Consider the following 27,028-nt stretch of genomic DNA (forward strand, 5'->3'; position numbering starts at 1 on the left):
AAGATTATATACAAAAAGTACAAAAATGTAAAGTTTTAATATAAAATAAATGCTAAATCTACTCTCATTTCCCTGGTTCCTTAATAGTGGATGTCCGGTTTGAAGAATTTGTGAAGTTCCTGCTGACGCCTCAGTCTGAAGACACGCTGGGCAGTGGTCAGTTCACGCTCATTCTACACACACACTGAAAATCAGCTCTTTCTATAAGCTTTTTCCCACTTTAGCATGTTTATAATGTGTGTGCATGTTTATTTCAGATACGCTGTACTTCTTTGGGGACAATAACTTCACTGAGTGGCGTTCTCTGTTTGAGGAGTATAAAGCACCACCTTTTTCTCTTCCTCTCACCCACCCTGCGTACAGCTTTGGGATTGCTGGTACACACACACACACACACACACACAGTTGAATATAGAATTATTAGCCCTCCTGTGAAATTTGTATTCCTTTAAAAGTATTTCCCAAGTGATGTTTAATAGAGAAGATTTCTTCAACTAATTTTGAAATATAACAGTTTTAATAACTTATTTCTAAAAACTGATTCATTTTATCTTTGCCATGTTGACAGTAAATAATATTTGACTAGATATTTTTCAAGACACTTCTATACAGCTTAAAGTGACATTTAAATGCTTAACTAGGTTAATAAGGCAAGTCATTGGACAAAAGTGGTTTGTTTTGTTGCCGAAAAACAATGCAAATTTTATTAAGAGGTTAAAAGTATTGACCTTAGCAGTTACAAAAATTCTGTCATGAGCACTCTCGAGATATAGTATGGTAATGTATATGGCAATGTTGATGTATTTGGTCTTGGCGGTATAGATCTGCTATGCTGCTGCTGCTGCATTGATTATTATAGCAGAGCAAGTACCGAGACCTGCCGCTGCCAGTATATACACAGACATGCCATCTGAGAATGTAGCCCACATAGCAGATGTAAACACAAGTGGAGCTGGGGTGGAGGAGGGTCTCCGAAAATGCGCCAGGCTTAACAGCGTAAAAGGACGCAGAGCATTTAAATGCATGAGGAGCAAGCTCATTGGCTGCTGAGGTGACAGCAATCAATCTCCTGCACCATGTAGTTAATGGCGCAGATTAGGTGAACCTATCAGCCTGATTCCAGTCGAGCTAAAAAAAATAAAAAAAAAGACAATATACATATTTAGAAAAAAATATATATAATAGGCATATAATATATAATAGGGAATACTGGGTGGAAAGGATTAGAAAGGATTATAAACGATCCAACTCATTTTTTGTTTCCACATTATGAACTGCTTCCCTCTGGTAGAAGATATAGAGTCCTAAAGTGTAGGTTAAACCGTTATAAGAAAGCCTTTTTATCTGTTTCAGTGGGTTTACTTAACAAGAGTCTATCTTACTTAGCATTATACATTTTATAACTGTATTTTGTGTTGTTTTTTTTGAGAGCTGAAAGTTTCTTCTCTGCATACTCTTCAGTCTAGTATGTTTGGAGTTTTGGATGCTCATATTAAAAAAACTTCACAAATTAAATGGATCGTTTATCCAAAAATGAAAAATGTGCTGCTAATTTTCTCAAACTTGGGGCATCCAAGATGTAGGTGACTTTTATTTCTTCTTTTGTTCCTAGACTATTACAGATTTTCAGCTGGAATTTGGTGCTTGGCGATTCATACAATTCAAGTCAATGGCACTTTGAGAGTCAAATAAAAACACTCACAGTATAGCTATACAGTATATTTTCAACTCTGAAAACGGGACTGAAGTAGTTTCAGTTAACTAGAACTTCTATGTTAAGTTTTTTTTGACAATCTACATTGTAAAAGTGCTGAATAAATAAAGATAAATTGGATTGAATAGGCAAAACATAATTAATACACTTAACCCATTTATTTGGGTTAACTTTCCCAGTGATGGTTTGCGGCTGGAAGGGCATCCACTGCGTAAAACATGTGCAGGATAAGTTGATGGTTCATTCCGCTGTGGTGACCCCAGATTAATAAAGGGACTAAGCCGAAAAAAAAAAATGAATGAATGAGCCCCTTAATCAGGGGTCTCCACAGCAGAATGAACCACCATTTACTCTGGCAAATGTTTTACACAGCGGATTCCTTTTTAGCCGTAACCCAGCACTGAGAGTACACTAACTTGTAAATTAGTACAATTAAAGTACACATGAAATCAAAACTAGCCATATTGATTTTGTTAGCTCACATTGCTAGTTTTGTGGTGAGCAATTCATCTGCACGTCATTAAGAAAAAAAAAACAGTATTCCCTTGTAATCTTTAGGTTTAATCTTAAAATGCACTTCCTGTTTGTTTTCAGTTAAATTCTCAATTACGTCGGTCTGAGGTATTGGGCGTGGCTAACATACCTAACCATGCCCCTCCAACTGTCAGTTTGACAACAAACAGGAATAGTGAGGAGGAGGTCTGTTAGATTATAATAACTCTCTCCTAACCCTTTTCCCGATCTTTCTAAATGAAATGCCTACTTTACTACATCCAATTAGCTTACAGTAGAAAAACAAGCCACGCCCACTGTTTTCTCATTTAATATTCAGTTTCTCTAGAAACTGCGTCACAATACGAAAACAGACACAGCTTCCAGTTCATCTTTATGATCTTACATTAGGATCTAATAAACAATACATTCAGACCTTATAAAATAAAACACTGGCCAGTATTCCATCCCAATATGAAACCTTTTCAAAGTTCACAAAATGAAGAAAAAATCCTAAATGTGAATTAGGTGCGTCCTTTAGAGCAGCTCATTGTAGTATTGGTAACCAAGCAACCAACAGAAAACAAGACAAACATGATAGAGACAGCCGAATCACACAGGTGTGATGTACGAAGTTTTCCATCTTCCATTGTTCACATTAAGTTCAAAAACCACCTCAAGAGGGTATAAAAAAATTAGCAAATTAAGGGATATTTACTAGAGATTTGCCAATTTAGTCATTTGTTTCTCATGCAGTAGTTTACAACGGGCATTAAGACAAACCGATGGAAACACAAGTTTTGAGTCTAAAAAAAAAAATTATTAAAAATTTCATTACACATTGCACAGCCTCAGTCTTTTTCCACAGCGCAATATTATTATGATTTAATATTATGTATTATGAATAGAGGACTCTAGCGATGATTACAAATGGATTTGTTTTTATTCTAACAAATAAGTTGCCAATTTATGCAGTGGTTTGTAAGGAGTAAATGTTTTTTTTTTTTTTTGGGTGAACTGTTCCTTTAAAAGTACTCTCTCTGTCCTGCAGGACCAGGAACTGGGGTCCCATTTCACTGGCACGGCCCCGGATACTCTGAAGTCATCTACGGCAGGAAGGTCAGTGGAGTTCAACACATTACAAGTAACATGAGTTATTTAATCAGATTACTTTTTTTAAGCTACAAGTAAAGCAATGCATTACTTTAAAAACGAGTTACTTTAACGTGTATTGATCGATAGCCCTTCAGTCTCAATTTCTTTTAGTTTGAGGTTTACTTTTGACTTCACATTTGGTGCCTTTTTGTTTTTCCAAATATTTTTTTTTTATTCCAACAAACAACCAAGCCCAGCCCAGACAAAAGAGTAACACATTGCTTTCTCTAAAAAGTCACTAAATACCAAATTTAGTTACTTTTATATTGCAAGATTGTAATATATTGCTTTCTAAAGTAACCCTTCTCAACACTGGTGGTAACCATAGCTATATTGTGGCCAGATCATCACCTCAGGTGTATATTAATTTCTTAATAATTAAATGAATGAATGAATGAATTAAAATGCTCCTTATCAATTATATCTTAGCTAAAATGCAGATAAAATGTTTACATTTTTTGTGCATATATTATGTTTAATTGTTTGTTTTCCTCCAGCGCTGGTTTCTTTACCCACCTGACTTGGCACCTGAGTTTCACCCAAATCACACCACTCTCTCCTGGGTCTCACAGTCGTACCTGGACCTGGAGCTCCACCAGCGGCCTCTGGAGTGCACGATACGACCCGGAGAGGTGAACTTTATAGTAGATACATCACAATAAAAAAAGAGACGGCTCATTTTAGGTTGAGTTTGATTTAAATGAAACATGTAAGAGGTAATTAATATACAGTTGAAGTCAAAGTTTTTAGCTCTTCTGTGAAATTCAATTATTTTAAATGACTAAGTGTTGATAAGTGACATTAGGAGATGTTTAAAAAAAAAAAAAGGTTTATACTATTATATTTTTCTGGAGAAAAAAAAACTTGTTTTATTTAGTTTCGCTGGAATAAAAGCAGTTTCAATTCTTAACAATAATATTTACTATATATATATATATATATATATATATATATAGTAAATATTATTGTTAAGAATTGATATATATATATATATAGTCTTTTTATAGGACATATATGCCTTGTATGACGCCATTTTTCCTTGTTTTATGCTTTGTTTTACATTTTGCACAGATTATTGTTACATGATGCGTCTGTCTGTCTGTTCTTTCTTTGGCATAAATTACATGATTTAAAAATGCTAAAGATGCCAATAAAAAAAGCACATTTTGTTGACATAAAATTAAAACTAACCCTAACAAAATTATACAGAAATAATACAGTGGTCATATAAGTCATATAAATAATTGAGCTATCATGAAGACATTTTCCTTACTGAAAACGAGCTAGGCTTATTATGAAATCCGAATATATATATATATATATATATATATATATATATATATATATATATATATATATATATATATAAATAAATGAATAAATAAATAAAAAAAAATAATATATATATATATATATATATATATATATATACACATACACACACACACACACACACACACACTACCTGACAAAAGTCTTGTCGTCAATCGCAGTTGTAAGAGCAACAAATAATAACTTGACCTCTAGTTGATCATTGGGAAAAGTGGCAGAGGGTAGATTTTTCAGCTGAATGATCTGTTGAACTGCATCTTAATCATCACAAATACTGCAAAAGACCTACTGGAACCCGCATGGACCCAAGATTCTCACAGAAATTCTCTCAGCCTCCACATCAATGTTCCTGAAATCAAAGAAGGTCAAGGTGCTCCAGAATTGGCCAGCCTAGTCAGCAGACATAAACATTGTTGAGCATGTCTGGGGTAAGATGGAGGCATTGAAGATGAATCTTGATGAACTCTGGGAGTCCTGCAAGAACGCTTTCTTTCCCATTCCAGATGACTTTATTAATAAGTGATTTAAGTCATTGCAGAGATGTATGGATGCAGTCCTCCAAGCTCATGAGAGTCATTCACAATATTCATTCTTTTTCCACAGCAGCATGACTTTATATTCTATACTGTACATTATTTCTGTTAGGTGACAACACTTTTGTCTAAGCAAAGTCAGACCTTACTGTCCTAATTAAAAAATTTATAATCAAGATCAAGAAGTCAAATTATTATTTGTTGTTCCCAAAACTGTATATATATATATATATATATATATATATATATATATATATATATATATATATATATATATACATACATACACACACACACACACACACACACACACACACACTGTATGTACTGTAATGATTAAACCCGTCAGACATCAGAATAGTGGTAAAGTATAAGGATTTTAAATAACAATTATTAGGTATAATATATAGGTAATATTATTTTATGATTATTATATTATAGGTATTTTGGGATAGACTTTGATCCTTAAATAATCTTTTAAGACTGTTTTTGCTATATAATCTATCATTACACTAAATTTCTTTCCAGAGAATTAACAGTGTTTTTGTGCAGGTGCTGTATTTTCCTGACCGCTGGTGGCATGCAACTTTAAATCTGGACACCAGTGTCTTTATTTCCACTTTTCTGGGATGACGGCGGACACAAATGAAGGACCAATCAGGGATTAAGACGCTCTCACCATCCGTCCATCAACTTGAACTCTTTGCCCCAGTTTTACAGACAGCACTTAAAGCTTATTTAATTTTTTTTTTTTTTAAATAAGCTTATCTTTTAACTTATCTAGAGTTAAATAGATGAATTTGACCATTTTTGTATCCATCAAGCCGATCTCCAGGTCTGGCGAGACCACTTTTAGCTGAGGGTCCTACTTTTGACGCTCATAAACAATCATAAAGTCCTTATGCTGCAGGAATTAGGAGGTCGGCTGAAGGTGCAGCTGTCGTGCAGTGTGGGGTTTGCATCCTCAATAATCTACGACAGTTTGTGTTCATTAAACACTAAAAATGATTACAGTAATGAAACAGTCCCTCAAAAGTCACATCTCGTCTTAAATTTCGGGCTCAGGCGCATTTTGCACGCTCACTACAAGCGTACCGCGCCAAAGCCCAAGTGAACCATGCTCTAGCAAACCTCTTCTACCTGGGCCAGCCACATAAACCGTGCTTGAGCCTGATTCAGAGCGCTCACACTTCTCAAACGTTCCGAGAAACAGGCCTGAGCATGGTTCGGATAGCATAGTTTGAGTGCGCCCTTAGCTTAGCATAGATCATTGAATCGGATTAGATTGTTAGCATCTCGCTCCAAAAATTCAAAAAAGAAGTTTGATCTTTTTCCTATTTACAGCTTTAGTCTTAATTCAACTTAAGAGTTAGGATTCTGGTCCAAAAGCGAAAATTTTGAAAGCACTTGGCCGAAAACTAAAACCATAAATGCTATATATATATATATATATATATATATATGATATTTTACATTTAGGGCTGCACGGTGGCGCAGTGGGTAGCACGTTCACCTCACAGCAAGAAGGTTGCTGGTTCGAGCCTCAGCTGGGTCAGTTGGCATTTGTGTGGAGTTTGCTTGTTTTCCATAGTGTATGTGTGTAAATGAGTGTGTTTGGATGTTTCCAAGTGATGGGTTGCAGCTGGAAGGGCATCCGCTGTGTAAAACATGTGCTGCATAAGTTGGCGCTGTGGCGACCCCAGATTAATAAAGGGACTAAGCCGAAAAGAAAATGAATTAACTTTACATTTAACTCAAAAACCTCCATCCATTAAATTGTACAGCTGCTTTGTTGTAAATGTACTAGAAATGTCTTTGCTTCATCCCCCGAATATGATTGTAAAGTGCTTAAGGTGTATGGCAACACTGTAAAGTGCTATATAAATTAGCAAAGCACTATATATTATTGTCCATATCAATATTGGACGTTAAATGTTATTTTTAATGCTATCGCTATTAGTCCAATAACAAAAATGAGGCTGAAATGTTTTAAATGTTTTATTTCTGGTGGTTGAACCACCTTACATGGCTTGTTGCTCTCCACTTTTTTTATTATTTCACTGGTATTTTGATTTTGGATGTTTTTTTTTTTTGTTTGTTTTTTTTGAATGTTCAGTGACTTGGTTGCTTTATTTCTGCACATTTGTTGTGTATATATATACATATACATATATATATATATATATATATATATATATATATATATATATATATATATATATATATATATATATATATATATATACACACACACACACACAAACACAGTTGAAGTCAGAATTATTAGCCCCCCTTAGATTTTTTTTTTGTCTTTTTTTAAATATTTCCCAAATGATGTTTAACAGAGCAAGGAAATTTTCACAGTATGTTTGATAATATTTTTTCTTCTGGAGAAAGTCTTATTTGTTTTATTTTGGCTAGATTAAAAGCAGTTCTTCATTTTTTAAAAACCATTTTTGGGACAAAATTAGCCCGTTTAAGGTAATTTTTTTCGATAATCTACAGAACAAACCATAGATATACAATAACTTGCCTAATTACCCTAACCTGCCTAGTTAACCTAATTAACCTAGTTAAGCCTTTAAATGTCACTTTAAGCTGTATAGACGTGTCTTGATAAATATCTAGTCAAATATTATTTACTGTCATCATGGCAAAGATAAAATAAATCAGTTATTAGAAATGAGTTATTAAAACTATTATGTTTAGAAATGTGTTGACAAAATCTGCTCTCCGTGAAACAGAAACTTGAGGGAAAAAAACAAACAGGGGCGCTTATAATTCAGGGGGGCTAATAATTCTGACTTTAACTGTATGTGTGTATATATATATATATATATATATATAAAGAAGTTAGCCAAAGAAAATATTAGTTAAATAATTAATAAAGTTCAAACTTTTCTGAAGTTGAGTTTTTAAAATAAAATCAGTTGTTCAATGTATGTGTTTGCCTTTTGCAATTATGCAGAGAAAACCTCCCTCTATATAATTATATTTATATTAATGTATTGCTACTGGCCTCCAAATAGTTATCGGTTATTGGTCAAAAATGCCATATTGGTGGGGTGCTGATATACATACAGAATCCTGATTAAACCCTGTCTTTGAAACAATGCACTTATTTCATATAAGCTTAAAGGGTTAGTCCACTTCACCCAAACATGGATCACAGAATTGTAATTTTTGGGTGAACTAACCTTTTAATATGAGGTTATTGAAGTATTTTTAATAATACATTAATTAATAAAGTTGTGTTTTAAAGAGCTGCTGTATGATTCAAATGCTTTGTTGTGTGAGTTTTTAAGGTTGCATTGAACTAAATAAACATTTCATTCAAAAATGCATCTGAATTTGCACAATATATCATTTCAGCATTGAAATCCCAATGTGCGCATCTACAATAGTCACATCGAATAGTTGAGTAGGAGTTAAAAACACACATGATTGTGGAGTAATTGCAAAGTTTAACCATAAAGTTACCGAACAGCGTTTTATCATTAGCATGTATTTAAAGCCTGTCACTGGCATTTCAAGCCAGTTTAAAGCGTTCAGGTATTTCAAGAAACAAAAATATAGTATTTATGTGCAGTACATATGCAAATAAAAATATACAGTGTTATTTATTTTACATTTCATTATCCAGCTTGTGTGTCTGAATACTGTTAAGACTCCCAGAAAATCCCTAACGCATTTCTAACTTTGCTTTACTGTATTTATCATTGCTTGTCATTTGGTTTATTACATTTTATGCAGATGCGCTCCACTACAAAATCATCCTATTATCATCCAAAATTGTCATTTCAAATAAAGCTATTCATTTCAGCTGTTAAACTTTTACTCAATATCGCAATATGCAATGCAGAAAAATTAAATATTGTAATGTCAGGTTTTCCAATATTGCGCAGCCCTAATTTGGACTCGCCAAAACAAATGAATCATTTACCGGAAATGAAAAGTTTTAATTAAACTGAGAAAAAGAAATACAATTAAAATGTTGACAACATAAAATGAACAGATATAGACATTGTTGAAATCAAATAGTTGAAGTGTCCCAGGTTCACATCATAAAAACATGTAGGTTATTATTGTTATTGACATAACTGGACCCCTTGAGATTATCTTATCTGTGGATTTCACATTTGAATAAGTTATTACTCAAAATACATGGAAAATTTATAAAAATAAACCTGGCTAAAATACCCCCAAGATGCATTCAGCTACAGTACACAAGTGTCAAGATTGTGCGTATAAATGTAGTACTTTTATATTTAGACATTAATCAACTATTTTAAGTCCAATGATAAGGAATAGGGTTTGTTTTCTGCATTAATATGTCTTTTTTGGTGATGCAAGTCCAAAGAGCGTAAAACTCTAACCGTCCCAGATGAACATACTCCAGCAGATGACGTCACTTCCTCCAGACCTGCTGTCCAGCAATGTAGGTTTCCCTGACTGTCAGCATGTCGTCGAGTACTATAAAATCTGCAAAACAGCACGTATTACTAGAGCCATTTCATTATCAATACAATATATCGTGAATATCACAATAAATCCATCTATCTAGTGAATCCTTGAGGTTAGTGTATTATTAGATCTTGATAGCAGCCTGTCGTTTGAAGAACAGATTTCAAGCATCTGCATTTTTTCCTCTTAAAAATGTTGCCAAACTTTGACATTTGCTATCAATGTCTAATGTGGAAAAGCTTATGCTTTTATGATCACTCTGTTAGATTACTGTAATGCATTTGTACGCGGTTGCCCTATAGGCCTAATTAACAAACTTCAGCTGGTTCAAAATGCAGCTGCTAAAGTGCTTTCTAGAACAGAGAAGTATGATCATATTCAGTGGTGTAGTCCTAATAAAAAAGGTGGCGTACTATTACCCACTCAATCCAAAATCTAAAAGTAGGCAAAGAATGACGAAAGTCTATGCTTCTTTGATTCATTAGCAATATATAGTAAAATTATCAAAACAATTTGGTTGTGCAAAATGTTTGAGCAAGATGCAAATGGTCTAAACCGATTCAATGATCTATGGTAAACTAAGCCAAAATGGCTCCCGCCAGATGCGGAGATTGGCTCAATGGATTAAAAAATGGTAAAACTCAACTGATAAACTTTAAAAGAGTTATATAATGTGCCTATTTAAAAAGAAATCAGAGTGTTCCTATAATAATAATAAAAATGTGAAAAACACATTGTTACCTGCATCTGCACCAAACTCCAGCGTTCCCTTCCTGTGGCTGATGCCCAGTAGCTGAGCCGGATGCAGAGATGCGGCCTCTAATGCAGCTTCTACAGTACAGCCTGCAAACACACACACAAACAAAATTAGTTTTTGATAAAATCAATATCACATCTGCAAACACACATGCTGACATTTGCAAACCAGGCTCATTGGAAATATGTGCCCAGGGCTACATTTTTGAGAACCGACAAAAGCAATCTTCTTGCAGTTTTTGATCTCACAAATCCACTAGAGGGTGCCGTTAGACATTTTTGACAATCTCTAATACATATGTCAAAATATAATAATCTATAATAATCTCTATTAATCTCTGATATATATGTTACACCAAAAACACGTTTTACTAATCCCTTTGTCCCACGGTGGCATCACACATGGTGATAGTGGTCATTCTGAATGTAACTGCAGAAGAGTTAAGCTTTTAATAGTAAAATTATCTAAACTACTTGGTCATTTTGAGTGAGATGCTAATGGTCTAATCCGATTCAATGACCAATGCTAATCTAAGCTAAAAGTGCTCTCGTCAGATCCAAAGATTGGCAGATTGGATTTAAAATTGGTAAAACTCAACTGTTTAACTTTAGGAGAGTTGTGAAATAAGCCTATTTCCAAACGTGGAGTGTTCCTATAATTAATAATAGATATGTGAAAAACACACTGATACCTGCAACCCAGGCTCACCCAGGGCTACATCTTTGAGAACTGACAAATATGTACCCTGGACTACAATCTTCTAGCAGTTTTTGATTTCACAAATCCACTAGAGGGCGCCGTTGTACATTTTAGACAATCTCTAATACATATGTTACACCTAAAACACATTTTACCAATCCATTTGTCCCGCTGAGGCGTCCCACATGGTTGTAGTGGTCATTCTGAATGTAACTGCAGAAAAGTTAAGCTTTTAATAGTAAAATTATCTAAACTATTTAGTCATTTTGAGTGAGATGCTAATGATCTAATCCGATTCAATGACCTATGCTAAGCTAAGCTAAAAGTTCTCCCGCCAGACTCAAAGATTGGCTGAATGGATTCAAAATTGGTAAAACTCAACTGTTTAACTTTAGGAGAGTTGTGAAATAAGCCTATTTCCAAAAGTGGAGTGTTCCTATAATTAATAATAGATATGTGAAAAACACACTGATACCTGCAACCCAGGCTCACCCAGGGCTACATCTTTGAGAACTGACAAATATGTACCCTGGACTACAATCTTCTTGCAGTTTTTTAATTTCACAAATCCACTAGGGGGTGCCGTTGTATATTTTTGACAATCTCTAATACGTTACTGGCACACGTTTTCTGTTTCGAAACTATTCTCAAAGTGTCCTTTATCGGACTTGAACAAGGGTGGACTCCACTTTGCATCCCAAGTGTGACGTCATTCGTAGTAAGCTATCCTTTTTAAAATTTTGCCAAATGATGTTAAACAGAAGGAGTTTTTCCACAGTATTTCCTATTATTTTTTTTCTTCTGGAGAAAGTCTTATTTGTTTTATTTCAGCTAGAATAAAAGCAGTTTTTATTTTTAAAAACTATTTTAATTTCAAAATTATAAGCCCCTCTTAGCTAAATATTTTTTCTCGAACAAGAAGAAAACTGTGTCTACAGAACAAACATTATACAATAACTTGCCTAATTAACCTAACCTGCCGAGTTCACCTAATTAACCTAGTTAAGCCTTTAAATGTCCTTTTAAGCTGTATAGAAGTGTCTTGAAAAATATCTAGTCAAATATTATTTATTGTCATCATGGTAAAGATAAAATAAATCAGTTATTAGAAATGAGTTATTAAAACTATTATGTTTAGAAATGTGAATTGGGGAAAAAATATACAGGGGGGCTAATAATTCTGGCTTCAACTAAATCTCTTGTCTGTTCTCAAAAATGTAATTCTGGGCACATTTTCCCAATGATCCTGTGTTGGATATTGGAGAAAACACATCTTGCAGTGTCATACTCTAAAATGTCAGCTTGCACATTGTTACAACAGCAATTACAAGAGACTATACATTTTGCACAGCAGTATACTAAAAACCTCCATGACACAAAGACATTATAACTAATAAACATGCCATACTAGATATACAAACGCACGGACCTGATGCCTCTCTGAAGTGTCTCACACACATGTCCATGGTCGCGATGCTGCCACTCAAAGTAGTAGTGCCTGAAATCATGAATAATTAGTTATAATATAATATAATATAATATAATATAATATAATATAATATAATATAATATAATATAATATAATATAATATAATATAATATAATATACACCCATAAAAATTTATTTTCCTATACCTTTTTTTTCTTTAAAAAATACTAAACATTTTTTATGTGTTTCAATCCAAGCATTCACATTTATAGTTCACTTGCAGATTGGTCAAATTCCCCTTCCCGTTGATGGTCATCATTGACTTTCACAGTTTTTTTTTCTACTCTGAAAGTCAATGGTGCCCAGTAATTGTTCAGATCCCAACATTGTTTAATAGATTTTGTGTTCAGCAGGAGAAAGTCTTAAAGGTTTGAAACGAGCAGAGGATGATTAAATGATGGCAGAAATTTAATTCTAGACGTCCTCTAATACATGAGTTTTCAAACTTTTAGGACAGGTTTTTTTTTCCGTCCATTTGGCGTTCAGTATCTAATTCTATTAACAACACTCTTCCAACAATCCTTCATATTCGTTTGTCACAGGGGCATGAATAAAATGATGATAAGTGAAAGTGAATCTGCCGAACTGCAGTTTATGTCGAAAAATTTATAAAAAAAAAAAATTAAGATGAAACGCAACTTTCAAAAAGCACTTTACGTTATTATTTTATTGTCATACTCAGATTAAGGCAAATAACTAGACTACAGATGTCTATGTAGGCGTAGTCAGTAGTGTCTTCGAAGTAAATGAAAGATTCAAAAGGGCATCCTGCTGATTTGATTTAGAAGGGCACTTTTTTATTAGGGGCTCCCCGGTTTTTTATTCCCTGTCATTCATTTTAAAAAGCACCCGGTCCATTTTATTTGTATATATTTTACTTGAACGCATAAACTCTGCAGGTGCCTGATAGTTAGCTGGGGAGCTAATGTTAATCAGATTCACTATCGTGAATGCATTAAAATCCTCATCATAATTCACTCGAGTGCACGCCTCAAATTCTCGCGCCCACAGTTTCCTAAAGGGTGGGTCGCGGGACAATGACGAGGGGTCGCTTAGTAATTTCAAAAACTCACTTAAATTTGAATAAACTATTAAAATTACCATATTTTATTAATAACCCACAGTTAAACTAGTTAATAGTTGCTTTAAAGAAACAACAACAACAAGATAGGGGAGGTGTTCAGATTAACCACACAGCAATAGTGTCAGCTGCAGCAGATTGACTTTACAGGGCCTAGTTAGACCTTTATAGCACTTGTAATACATTAAAAATAGGATATTTGAGGTTAATATTAAGTTAAATGACTATAAAAAATTATATGGTTATTAGACTGATGCAATTTTGTGCTGTCATATGCTCATGTTTATATATGCCTGTAGTGCAACGTTTGTAATTTATAAGCACCTTCAAGAAAAATGGGGGTCGCGGGCTGAAAAGTTTGGGAACCCCTGCTCTAATAAATGCCCAATATAAATGAATGATATTGTTTAACAGGAATAGATGTATTAGTGTTTATGTGCTGTATACAGGGAAATCAGATGCAGAATGTGATGCAGACCTGCGACGTAAGCGTGAAGCCCCTGGATGTCAATCTGCTGCTGTCCGAGTGTGTGTCGACCAGGAGGAAGACCCATCGCTGTTACAGCGTCAGTGACCAACACCAACCCTGACACACACAGAAACAAAATATGTATCACACACAGATGAGTTTAAGTGATGTTTTATAAACACATTTCGGGAGGAGCATGCGCAGATGTTTCAGCAATTCTAATACATCATTGACAATCATTCTGTTATCCAATCAGCATTAGACTAAACGCCTATAAATACCAAAAGTTGTCCAACCTGCATTATCTCACGACTTAAGCATCCCTCCACCACCCTGACACTTCCCCTCTTAAGCCTGGATTATATTCGACACGTCTGCTAGTTCGCTTGAGTGTGTGTGGCGAATGTGACGTCATCGATGTGTTTGCGGAGATTGCGGAGTGCATAGTATTTTTTGAGACTCGAGCGAACAGTGCGTGCGGTGCCGCTTTTGATTTGAGTTGAATATGAACCACTTTGAAGAGATTTTGTCTGAAACAGTACAACTGAATAAATATCTTTATGATCCATGATCATAGAGATAACCAGGGGCCTCATGTATGAACGCTGCGTACGCACAAAAACTTTGCGTACGCCAGGTTTCACGCTCAGAATCGCTCACGTTTGGATTTACTAACAATGAACTGAACGTGGGAATGTGCGCAGCTTCACGGCAGCTTTCTGGCAGGCGTACGCACATTTTTTGTGCGTGTCTGTTTTGTTTCCATTGGCGACTCCTAGAGGCAGTTGTGTTAAATTCCTCTCTACAAAGTGTCTGAGCCTTGCAATGGCAGCTGTATGAGGCGGGTTCAGCAGGTATATAAGGTTTCCATACCATACAATTGACCAGCTAAACATTAAAGCACAATTTGCAGCAGTCGCCTGTTTTCCCAATGTAATCTGAGCGATCTACTGCACATACATTGCTATAAAGACACTATCTGAAGATGAATTTGCATGCGTGAATCAGAAACATTTCCATTCAATAAATGTGTAAATAAAATATGATGCTTATTGATATGAACTTATTGATGATTCCTACTTGTCTTTCTCGTGATAAATAGTTGGCAAAATCTGATATGTAGCGGGGGGAAAAACAAGAAAGATTTCATCAGACGCTGGATTCGAGCCGCGTTCATGCTCGAACGTATCAATTCATGAACACATGCGTCTAATGAGTAGCGCCACTGAGACTGTTAAGCGTCCTGCAACATTTTACAGATATAAACCACACTATTTCTTTTTTTTAATGCACTCAGTGCGATGTTCAGACCCAACTGTGTTACCCGCATCAGCTAAACTCTCCCACTCTATTTTTTTCTTTTGTTGTTAATTCCGGAGAACAAACTTGCAAATAACACCGCTTTTCTCCAGTCTACCTCCGAAAGCAGCACCTCCAATTCACATTCTGTTCAAAGTTTCTCTTTTTGCTTGCTTTTGACATTGCTTTTTCGTTGGGTTTTGGCATTAGCATAGTCATTAGCATATTCATACGGGGGAGGAGGCAGGGAGGGGTTTTGTGCTCGTGCATGTTGCGCTCAGTTTCACGTTCATTCAGATGTACAAAAGAATATGCGTGAGATTCGGCGTACGCAGTGTTTCATACATCTGAAATTTTTTCTGCGTACCCACATTTACAGCTTTGTGCGTATTCAATGTTTTAGTAAGATTTCCACGCAAGTCTTCGTACATGAGGCCCCAGATGATCAATAATTCTTGGCTAGAAATTGCAACAGCTTAGGAGAAAAAGGAGTTTATTTTTTATACTTTTGTGTCTTTATTTTTTTATTACAAAAGTGTTTAGACTAACAACAGATTAAATCAATCTTTTTCTTTTTTACGATACCATATATTGACCAGACACACTTCTTTTTTACTGCGCTGCATACTATTTACAAGGAACTTCTGACAAGAGGGAAATAGCAGAATAAGAATAAATTTAGTGCAGGGGCCTTTGTTCCAGACTGCTGTCTAGACATGTCACAAGGAGCATGATGCTTGTAGAAATTGTGAAAAATATTGAAGATGCACTTAATTATTCAGTTGTGGTATGCAGATAAGGGTTGCAGAAAGAGGAAGTATGTCTGGGGTACAAGAGCCATAGGACTGCAAAATGACTGATAAGTGACGTTACACCAAAACCCCACCTGTGAATATCAGTTGTATATATGCTGGAGTCAGGGAAATGTAAGTTAGTTGCAAACCTCTTGAATGTAATTCTTGTATTGCATTGGGGTAACGTAACCCAGAGCTCTGTCCTTGAATTATTCATATGTATCTAATAAATTACTAATATTTTTGGCATTGAAGAAACCCCTCTCCAGACCTTTTTTATTAAACTCGCACGGAATTGGCTTGATATTCCAACACAGCCATGGGAAAGGAGGAACGTTTTTGTTAAAAGGTTTGGAAAAACCTGAGGGATAAGTTTGTTAAAACCAAAAGAGGCCATGGGAAAAGTGGAGACCCAGGTACACAATTGCAGAAATATGTTTTTCCACCAGTCATAGGTTTTGCACTGATGCATATATTACAATTTTGAATTGAAAACAATTTAATAGTTACAAAACTAACAAACAAATTGTTTCTTTGATAATTGGAAAGGAGTATTTGAACATATCAGTTTACAATATACTGATGGCCTGATTTTTTAGGCTTTATTGGTGATAATGGTCAGGAATGTTGGACCATTATTACCTTTTCATCATAAGCATGGGACAGAAACTAGCCAGACAGTAATGTGTGAATTGTGGAGTGGGCTAATGTAAAAAAAATCTGTATTTTTTTAGCAAGTGTGCTTTTTTTTTTTTTTTTGCTTTTATTCTTGCCATAATAAACCATATATTTGTAGAGCAACCCATTTTCTGCTGTCACTGATATTTGAATAAACTTTAATAGGTAAAACTGACCGAGATATGAACAAAAGCAAGTGATGCAGCAAAGTTTGATTACAAAAAAATCTTAAATGGACAAAAAAAATCCTTCTAATTATTAAAGAAATTATAAAAACAATAAAAAATAATTCGTTTAAAAATATTGAATGACAATAATGATATGACGTAGTTCCGGAAACTTCCTACTTCTCTGTTTATCCGTCTGATTTTACGGTCAGTTTCTTTTGACTGCCCCCTATCGTTGTAAAGAAAATCTTAACGGCGAACACAACAAGCATAAAAGCCTCGTCTGTTTCGCAAGGTGTGCGTGAAGTCAGCGGAGGTGCGCAATGCGGCGCAAGGCGAAAGTAAAATTTCAGCTTTAAACATTATCTACTGGGGGGGGGCAGGCTAGGCACTTTACCCAAACCCCAATGTCTCTTTCTTTCCTGATAAGGGGAATAACACGAGTTGGGGTCTCTTCCTGGAGCTTAGAGACCTCTTCCTGGACAGCACACCAAACGCGCTTTAATCTTAAAATATTTGTAAATGTGAACTCCTGAATTACAGTAAATCAAATCTGATTGATATATGTTAGATTAACTGTGCTTTTTTTAACATTAGTGTTCATGCAGTGTGTTTAATGGTGCTGACAGATCAAAAAGCATGACAAATAAAATTATTGTCTCCTAAAAAAAAGGATCAAACTGCCTTTAAGTGTAAGCCCGTTGCAGAAAAACTCTAAAATGTGTGTATGAATACCTGCGGGATGAGCTCTGTGTGCGATGCGCAGCGCTGCGGGGTGAGTGTGAATCCCGTCTGCGATCATACCGTAGTAAACCGTCCGACCTGGAGGAATACGATCACTTGTCAGCAATCCCACGATGCCCGGGTCTCTGTGATGAAACTGCAACCAAAACAAAATGTTAACTCCTTGCTAAATTATTAATGGTACTATGCAATATACAGTTGAAGTCTGAATTACTAGCCCCCTTGTATATTTTTCCCCCAATTCCTGTTTAACGCAGCACATTTCTAAACATAATAGTTTTAATAACTCATTTCTGAAAACTGATTTATTTTATCTTTGCCATGATGACAGTAAATAATATTTGACTAGATATTTTTCAAGACACTTCTATACAGCTTAAAGTGACATCTAAAGGCTTAACTTGGTTAATTAAGCAGGTTGGGGTAATTAGGCAAGTTATTGTATAACGATCGTTTGTGCTGTAGACTATCGAAAACAAATATTGCTAAAGGGGGCTAATAATTTTGACCTTAAATTTAAAAAAAAATTTTTTTAAACTGCTTTAATTCTATCAGAAATAAAACATAAGACTTTCTCCAGAAGAAAAAAATATTATAGGAAATACTGTGAAAAATTCCTTACTCTGTTAACCATGATTTGGGAAATTTTTTAAAAAATTCCCAGAAGGGCTAATAATTTTGACTTCAACTGTATATCAATATGCTAGCGCAGTAGAGTTGTATTAGTATTATACAAAATACAGCATGTAACCGAATACTAATCTATTTGCTGATTACTGAATGTGCATTTGACTGAGTGTGTGTGTGATACTAACAGGCAACATGGCGTTAAATAAGTGTGTAATGAACGTGGCTCCGTTCTGCACAGCCTCCTCAGCCTGAGAGAGATCAGCCATCGAGTGTCCTGGACAGAGAAAACACTTTAAAAATGCTCAACCAGCAACACTGGACCTTTTTCACAAGACGCTTTGACCCGCATCAACATCATCAGCATCTGAAATCCTTAAAAGTTTTTAATATTTCAATACATTATTATGCATTTATGTATGTTTTGTGTGATCTTTGCATTAAATTACAAAAAAACGGGTAAGCCCTTATGTGAGGTGTTTCTAATGCACCGTCTATGGGGCAGGACAGTAAATTTGACCTTGTTCTCTCTTCCGACTACCGTTATTAGTCTCACTCTATTTTCTTTCTTTTTCTGAAAGTCTTGATAACACCATCCTGGAGTTTTTCTTTTATTATTTCAGCAAATAGGATTGTAAAAAAAGGTATTTGTTGTGCTCTCCCATTCACTGCGCTCTAAGTTTACCCAACTATGACAACTTCTGCTGCTGAGAAACCCAGAAATGTAAAAAGGGTCCATAAACAGCCTGTAAAGAAGCAGAGAAAGCTATAACTGTACTCACTCACCCACTGACACTGTTATGCCCCTGCTGGACAGCTCATGGATTGCAGCTGCACTATTGGTCAGTTCGGGTGCCAGAGTCACCATTGCCACATTTTCCAGCTGGCCGTAGGTCTCCATCAGGTCTGCCACACCACCGGACTGAAAGGTTCGCAAGAACTTTGGAGGGTGAGCGCCTCGCTTCTCTTCACTGATGAACGGGCCCTCCAGATGAATACCTGACGCAAAACAAAACATGGAATAAAAGCACAATCTCTGGTAAAAGAAAACAAATTAATATTTGGAACTTTTTTCAGTTTTAGTTTTTTTCTTTTGAGAAAATTGGTAACTGGTACTATTAGTTATAATAATGTAAATATTAGTATATTAGTTAATTAGTTAAGTCTTTAAAAGTCACTTTAAGCTGTATAGAAGTGTCTTAAAAAAATCTCTAGTAAAATATTATTTAGTGTCGTCATGACAAAGATAAAATAAATCACTTATTAGAGATGAGTTATTAAAACTATTATGTTTAGAAATGTGTTGAAGAAATCTTCTCTATGTTAATAATTCAGGGGGGCTAATAATTCTGACTTCAACAGTATATATATTCATATTTATGTATAGTTGAAGTCAAAATTATTAGCCACCTTTGAATTTTTTTTTCTTTTTTAAATATTTCCCAAATGATGTTTGACAGAGCAAGGAAATTTTCACAGTATGTCTGATAATATTTATTCTTCTGGAGAAAGTCTTGTTTGTTTTATTTCGGCTAGAATAAAAGCAGTTTTTAATTTTTATCCATTTTAAGGTCAAAATTATTAGCCCCTTTAAGATTATTTTTTTTCTAGTCTACAGAACAAACCATCCTTATACAATAACTTGCCTAACTACCCTAACCTGCCTAGTTAACCTAATTAACCTAGTTCAGCCTTTAAATGTCACTTTAAGCTGTATAGAAGTGTCCTGAAAAATATCTAGTAAAATTGTATTTACTGTCATCATGGCAAAGATAAAATAAATCACTTATTGGAGATAAGTTACTAAAACTATTGTGTTTAGAAATGTGTTGAAGAAATCTTCTCTCTGTTAAACAGAAATTAGGGAAAGAAATAAACAGGGGGCTAATAATTCTGACTTTAACTGTATTTATATTTATACTCAATACTTATAATGAGTATTCCCCACCAGACAAATACCTGAAATTAAACAACCTGAATAAAAATATTATAAATAATAATTTTAGGAATTGGGAGTTTTCTTCCAGGTTGAATAAATTTGTCATTTATTTGAAAAAATAAAAAGGTTTAGCTATGTTTACGTTACTTTAGCAAAGCTTTTTACTATTTAATATGATATTTTTTAAAGTTAATTTAACAGTTTAACATTTATGTTATACCCAGGGGTTTCAACAGTTATGTAATTTACTGTATGTATATATAATGAGTATTTCTATTTCAATTTTATTTACATTTTAGCAATATTTACAGTGTTTTTTGCATTTTATTTCAGTTCGTAATGAGTACTATTAATAGGTTTTCTATTTTCTTTTAACATTTTGATTTTATTTACATTTTAACCATTTTATAGCATGGTTGTTATCGTCATTTTATTCATTCATTTATTTTCTTTTTGGCTTAGTCCCTTTTTGGGGGCTGCCACAGCGGAATGAACTGCCAACTTATCTAGCACGTTTTTACGCAGCGGAAGCCCTTCCAGCCGCAAATCATCACTAGGAAATATAGTCGTTTTAATTACAAATTATTTAATTTTTAACTATTTTAGTACAAACTAATTATAGAACTAATTATAATTTCAGTCATGTTATTACAAACTAATTAAACTAAATAATCATGAAAATGATAAAAGTTTAAGGATTTTAATATTTTAGTTATGTTATTTTAGTATAACCATCATACTACTGTAACTGTCATTAATATTTTAAAAGAGTTTTTATTATTAAATTGCACGTTTCTATTTTAATTGCAATTGAAGTTTTAGTAATTGTATTTTATGTCAACTACTTACTGATTTTATCATTTATTAATTATTATTACTATCCATTTTATTAATTCAAAAGTGTGCTTAATCGTTTTCATTTCAGCAGTTTAAGTACATACTTATTGAAGAAACATCGTCTTGTTAAATAGCTGAAATGAATAAAAGTTCAGCTTCTATTATTTTACTTATAATCAAGAAACTAGCTGTTTAATAGTTTTAGTTTTATAACGCAGATACTCTTATTACAGTTTAAATAAAATATTAAGAATGTTTATTATGTGCCTCTCACCTAAAACTCCTGCACCTTCAGGTCCTCCATCCTGAACTCTGAGCTCAGGAATAACCTGTGAATAGAAAAACATCATTAGAAGTGCTGGATGTCTACAAAAACCACCACAAAAGTGGATCAAAACTTTGAATACTTTTTTTAATTCATCCCAAGAAAAGGAGTTGATCCACAGATCTAGGAGAACTTTGTTTTTGATCCACTTCAAATGTTAACTCCTGTAAAATGTTGCTTAAGCAGCAAATCAGGACTTAAATATGATTTCTGAAGAATCATGTGACACTGAAGATTGCATTAATCATGCTGAAAATTCACATGACTTATATTATTCAAAATTTCACTGAAATCCTTGAAAATTTTCTCATGAAGAAAAATTCGTAAATGTCTTGGAAAAAAAAGGCATGTATAAGAGAGTATTACCAAAGTCCTTTTAAGGCAAGTTATTTCTCTCGATGGCCATCTTTGAAACATCTCTCGGGCAGTATTCTCGGGCATTCTGTTTCGAGCCCCTCCACCGAAGTATCGTCAGTCTATAACTATCGATGATTGGCTCCTGCACTAGAAGGCGGGCTTTATTCCCCATACAGCAATCCATGATTGGCTCCTGTACTAGTAGGCGGGGCTTTACTCACTATATTAGCCATTACACTTCACCCCCATTCAAAAAGATACGAGTGACACGTCTTGTGTATTCTAGTCTTTGGTATCACTCTTCAAATGCAAGCTGCTTTTATTATAAACTTCATTTTATACTTTTATCAAATTTAAAACAAATTTAAAATGTATATTCCAGAAAAGATGAGTAGAAAAGCAATTAAAACAATTAATATATGCTCCTCCTTTTTACATTTTTACATATTATGTTCACATACATCTATATTCTCTGTATTAAAAACATCTTTAATACCTTATGGAAATGTCAAATTCAAATATTATGTGTATAATATATTTGTTTGTAAACTGATGAAATGTACCATCCCTTCCTTTATTTATTTTTTTCCTGTCTTGTGTTTAATCTCTTGCTAAATGCTTTCATTGTATAATAAAGTATGGAACTGTACAAAAGCCTTTTAAAATCATTAAATAATTGTTTAAATGTATAAGAGAGTAGAGGTGTATTTGTGAGCGTGGCGGTGATTGCTCCAGGGACTTTACCTTATGGTATATGTGTGGTGGAGACGTGACGAGGGTGGGGCAGAAGGAAGTGACACCGTGTTCTAGAATCTTTTTGGCCACCAGAGCCACACCCCCTCTGATGTCACTGCTGGCCTGTGAGAAGTCAATGCCATATCCACCTATGAGCGAAAAGGGGGAGGGGCTTAGCATTATAAAATGTTGGTTAAATGAACATGGGTTCATTTTTCATGATTAAGGGTGCTTTTACAGCTAGACTTTTGTTTTTCGAAACCGGGCGCGTTTACCATGCTAGCATGGTTCGTTTGGCATATGTGAATCCAGCAATCGCACTCTGTTCCACGCTTAAACAATCGGTCCAAGATCACCTGAATGAGATGGTCTCGCTCGATTAGAACAAACTCGGATCAATTGTTCTAAGAAAGCAATACGATCCATCGAACTAACGAAGTAGGCTGTATCACAGAGTATTATGGATATGTAATAGGCAAATATACGGCTATATGAAGAGAGAATGATGAGTAGGGCAGGATGTCATCATTCGTAACGGTAAATGTGTGTTTCATGTCGAATACGAAAGCGAAAGCATGCTGATTGCTGAAATATAACGACAGCTGTTTACGAACAGTAGTCTTGGTTTGTCTGTTATTTTTCTCTATAACGTAAAGCCTAAAATGCAGAAGCTAACTGCTGTGTATGAGGAAGTCTTACCAGGTTGTCACCATTCAAAATGAAAGTGCAGCTTTTCTTATATTGTCTTAGAGCTCATCGTCATAAATTAAAATAAGGACGCATGACAGTTGAGTGAGACTCAGAAAAATAAACTGTGGAACTCTGACCAATGTGACGAGGGTTTACTCTAACGTTACTTGTTTTGGTCCGTTTAGAAACTTCATTCATTCATTCATTTTCTTGTCGGCTTAGTCCCTTTATTAATCCGGGGTCGCCACAGTGGAATGAACCGCCAACTCATCCAGCAAGTAGTTTACGAAGCGGATGCCCTTCCAGCCGCAACCCATCTCTGGGAAACATCCACACACACACTCATACACTACGGTCAATTTAGCCTACCAAATTCACCTGTACCGCATGTCTTTGGACTGTGGGGAAAACCAGAGCACCCGGAGGAAACCCACACGAAGGCAGGGAGAACATGCAAACTCCACACAGAAAGGCCAACTGAGCCTAGGTTTGAACCAGCGACCTTCTTGCTGTTTGGCAACAGCACTACCTACTGCGCCACTGCCTTGCCCACCCGTTTAGAAACTTGTCCGTGTGAAAGCGAACCGCACCAAGAACAAAGAGCAACAATGTAACCCTGTTTCGGAACAAAACAATCAATCTACAGGTGTAAAAGCACCCTAAAGGGAACGAATTAGGCCACTTTTGAAGTTTTTGATGTTCACAGAATGTGTCTGTAACACTTTAGCACAAAACACCCTAGAGGTCATTAAATAAAAATGACAAGAATCTGTGTCTTTGGATCATTTTAAGTCAATCAACGTCAGCAAATGGCGGGAGAATCTATGATTTGTCATTTTCTTTAGCATTCTTAATGTGTCGGCTGTTCTTTAAAGTATGTAAACTCTGTCTTGCTGCTCATTTTCACTCATTATCCATCTCAGAAAGTCTTTTTCTACCTAAGTAAAGGTAAAATAATTAAAATGAAATAGAATTTACAGCTTGTCGAATTTGTATGCGAGCAAAAAACACATTGTTTGTGCATGTTCCTTTAAAAAGCAAACGACCTGCTGCTTTCCAGAAGTAAGCTGAGCTTTTACAGTATTCTGAAAGAAACAGTAAAACAAGCAACACAGACAAAATATCAGAAAAAAAAACAGTAGAATAAAGCCTTGCATGTTAAAACCACATATATCCCACATGCCATCCCCCCCAAACAACTAAAAAAACTATTAAAAACAAGCTTTTTGGCCCACAAATTTGCAATAGTTACTATATATACATATACTGGTAACACTTTACAATAAGGTTTATTAGTTAATGCATTTACTAACATGGACTAATCATGAACAACACTTGAACAGCATTTATTAATCATAATTGAACATTTACTAATGTATTATTAACATCCAGGTCAGTGCTTGTTAACATTAGTTAATGCACCATGAGTTAACATGACCTAACAATGAACAACTGAATTTTCATTAACTAACGTTAACTAACATAAACAAATACTGTAGTTAATGTATTGTTCATTGTTTGCTCATGTTAGTTAATGCATTAATTAACATTAACTAATAAACCTTATTGTAAAGTGTGACCCATATACTGTATATATGCAATCCCCTCATTTTTATGTAATATAAACTAAACTGAAAAAAAATGTTTATTTTTTGTCTTTTAATTAACATTTGGTAAAACATTTTTTAATAGTAATTTAAATAATGATCATCATTTAAATGATCAAAAAAAATCTCCTTCATTTCCCTAAGTTTGCATGAACCTGTAATATCACCTGACTGCTTAAACTTTTTCCAAAGGTCTATATCGATATATATATGTACATATGTGATATTTATCTATATTATGTATATATGTAATGGCTAAATAAATGCAAGGCCCTTCAAACAGTATTCATGCACAACCATTGATAACACATCTTTAACAGCTGTTGTTTCGGTGTGTCTAAATATGAATGGAAGTGAATGAGGCAGGAAGCCTTGGCACATTAAGTTACAAAGGCAGCGATGCTCTCATGTATGTAATAGTATGGATGGGTCATAGAAATTCAGCTTTTAATCAGTGAAAAATAGCGAAAAGTCTGGGATTAAAAGTTGGAACCCATTATCTCATGCTTACACAAGTGCATGTGTATTTAGGTGAAATATTTACCATTCAGTTGCACATCTATGAATCCAGGTGCAATGATTTTATTCTCGCAGTCCACTCTGTGATCCGCAAAACCCTGTTCATCGAAAAACAGCTTCTCTGGGTTTAAAATCTTGCCCTCTCGAACCCACAGGTCTTCCCTATAGATACACACAGAAATACATTAAACATCCTTGTAGAAAATGTGCAAAAAGTCTGCTGGGTTTAACAAAAAATCACAATGCTCATACTGATATAACCAGCCTTTTATATAAAACAAATTATGAAATGTAATTATTTAGATATATATTATCATGGTATTACGATTGTATAGGTCCCTGTTTGACTCAAATGAATGTGAACGATTGTGAATCTGCCTTATAGTTTAGTTACCATTGCAGTTTGTGGTTTTTCAGGATCCTGCAGTTCACAAACTGCGTGATCGGGGCATCTGACACACTCTTATTCGACGGCATGTCTGCCCAAATCCCAGCCCTATCATTAAAAACACACTAGGAAGAGGAAACAAGTAGAAGTGGTTAATAAGGGTTTTACATTTAGAAGATCTCAAACACACACACACACACACACACACACACACACACACACACACACACACACACATACACACACACACACACACACACACACAAACACACACAAACACACACAAACACACACACACACACACACACACACACAAACACACACAAACACACACAAACACACACAAACACACACAAACACAACTTTCATTCATTCCCATTCCATTTTCCTTGAGCCTTATGCATTATATATCAGGGTTTGCCATAGCGCAATGAACTGCCACACGAAAAACAAATCAAAGACAATATTATCAAGAGAAACAGTTTGGGTCAAATCAAGATTTTTAATTTTCTTAATATGTCCTCTGAAGGAAGGCAAACATATATATATAATGATGAAAGTCAAAATATTAAATGACATGAATATTTATTTATAGTAATGCAAGTATATTAATAAACAATCATGTACAGTTTAAATCACAATTATTAGCTCCCCTTTGATTCGTTTTTTCTTTTTTTTATATATATATTTCCCAAATGATGTTTGACAGAGCAAGGAAATTTTCACAGTATGTCTGATAATATTTTTTTCTTCTGGAGAAAGTCTTATTTATTTATTTATTTTTTTAGCAAGAATAAAAGAAGCTTTAAATTTTTAAAAAACTTTTTTAAGATCAAAGTTATTAGCCCCTTTAAGCCATATATTTTTTTCGATAGTCTACAGAACAAACCATCGTCATACCATAACTTGCCCAATTACCTTAACCTGCCTACTTAACCTAATTAACCTAATTAATCCTTTAAATGTCACTTTACGCTATCTACAAGTGTTTTGAAAAATATCTAGTCAAATATTCTGAACTGTCATCATGACAAAGATAAAATAAATCAGTTTTTAGAGACGAGTTATTAAAACTATTTTATTAAAAATCTAAAAATAAACAGGGGGTTAATAATTCTGCCTTCAACTGTATATTAA

At 34.6% G+C, this 27,028-nt stretch overlaps 4 protein-coding genes across 13 annotated transcripts in view; 2 read left to right on the top strand and 2 right to left on the bottom strand.

Moving 5' to 3' along the window:
• LOC147845539 (uncharacterized) overlaps window positions 1-92 on the bottom strand; it is a 2,957-nt gene extending 2,865 nt beyond the window's left edge. The window contains exon 1 of the mRNA XM_087244010.1: window positions 1-92. This exon is cut by the window's left edge and continues 883 nt beyond it. The gene's annotated coding sequence lies outside the window, so the exon portion shown is untranslated.
• Window positions 1-7,211, top strand: part of jmjd8 (jumonji domain containing 8) — an 11,073-nt gene extending 3,862 nt beyond the window's left edge. For both annotated transcript variants that reach the window (XM_087244035.1, XM_087244034.1), the window contains 5 exons: window positions 88-156; window positions 258-377; window positions 3,258-3,325; window positions 3,859-3,993; window positions 5,779-7,211. In XM_087244035.1, the coding sequence (XP_087100161.1) occupies window positions 88-156; window positions 258-377; window positions 3,258-3,325; window positions 3,859-3,993; window positions 5,779-5,859 (473 nt within the window). In that variant the 3' untranslated portion in view covers window positions 5,860-7,211. The remainder of the gene's footprint in view (window positions 1-87; window positions 157-257; window positions 378-3,257; window positions 3,326-3,858; window positions 3,994-5,778) is intronic.
• Window positions 1-27,028, top strand: part of dnaaf5 (dynein axonemal assembly factor 5) — a 571,499-nt gene that overhangs the window by 391,087 nt on the left and 153,384 nt on the right. The gene's annotated exons all lie outside the window — the stretch shown is intronic.
• Window positions 9,165-27,028, bottom strand: part of amdhd2 (amidohydrolase domain containing 2) — a 52,141-nt gene continuing 34,277 nt past the window's right edge. For all 9 annotated transcript variants that reach the window (XM_087242391.1, XM_087242394.1, XM_087242393.1 and 6 more), the window contains 11 exons: window positions 25,898-26,016; window positions 25,529-25,665; window positions 22,697-22,836; window positions 21,545-21,599; window positions 19,281-19,493; window positions 18,683-18,771; window positions 17,859-18,003; window positions 14,195-14,302; window positions 12,576-12,644; window positions 10,432-10,533; window positions 9,165-9,708 (listed from right to left, as the gene is read on the bottom strand). In XM_087242391.1, the coding sequence (XP_087098517.1) occupies window positions 9,635-9,708; window positions 10,432-10,533; window positions 12,576-12,644; window positions 14,195-14,302; window positions 17,859-18,003; window positions 18,683-18,771; window positions 19,281-19,493; window positions 21,545-21,599; window positions 22,697-22,836; window positions 25,529-25,665; window positions 25,898-25,980 (1,215 nt within the window). In that variant the 5' untranslated portion in view covers window positions 25,981-26,016 and the 3' untranslated portion in view covers window positions 9,165-9,634. The remainder of the gene's footprint in view (window positions 9,709-10,431; window positions 10,534-12,575; window positions 12,645-14,194; window positions 14,303-17,858; window positions 18,004-18,682; window positions 18,772-19,280; window positions 19,494-21,544; window positions 21,600-22,696; window positions 22,837-25,528; window positions 25,666-25,897; window positions 26,017-27,028) is intronic.

This window comes from Danio rerio, chromosome 3 (genome assembly GCF_052040795.2).
Source record: "Danio rerio strain M-AB ecotype USA chromosome 3, GRCz13ab, whole genome shotgun sequence".
Lineage (NCBI taxonomy): Eukaryota > Metazoa > Chordata > Actinopteri > Cypriniformes > Danionidae > Danio > Danio rerio.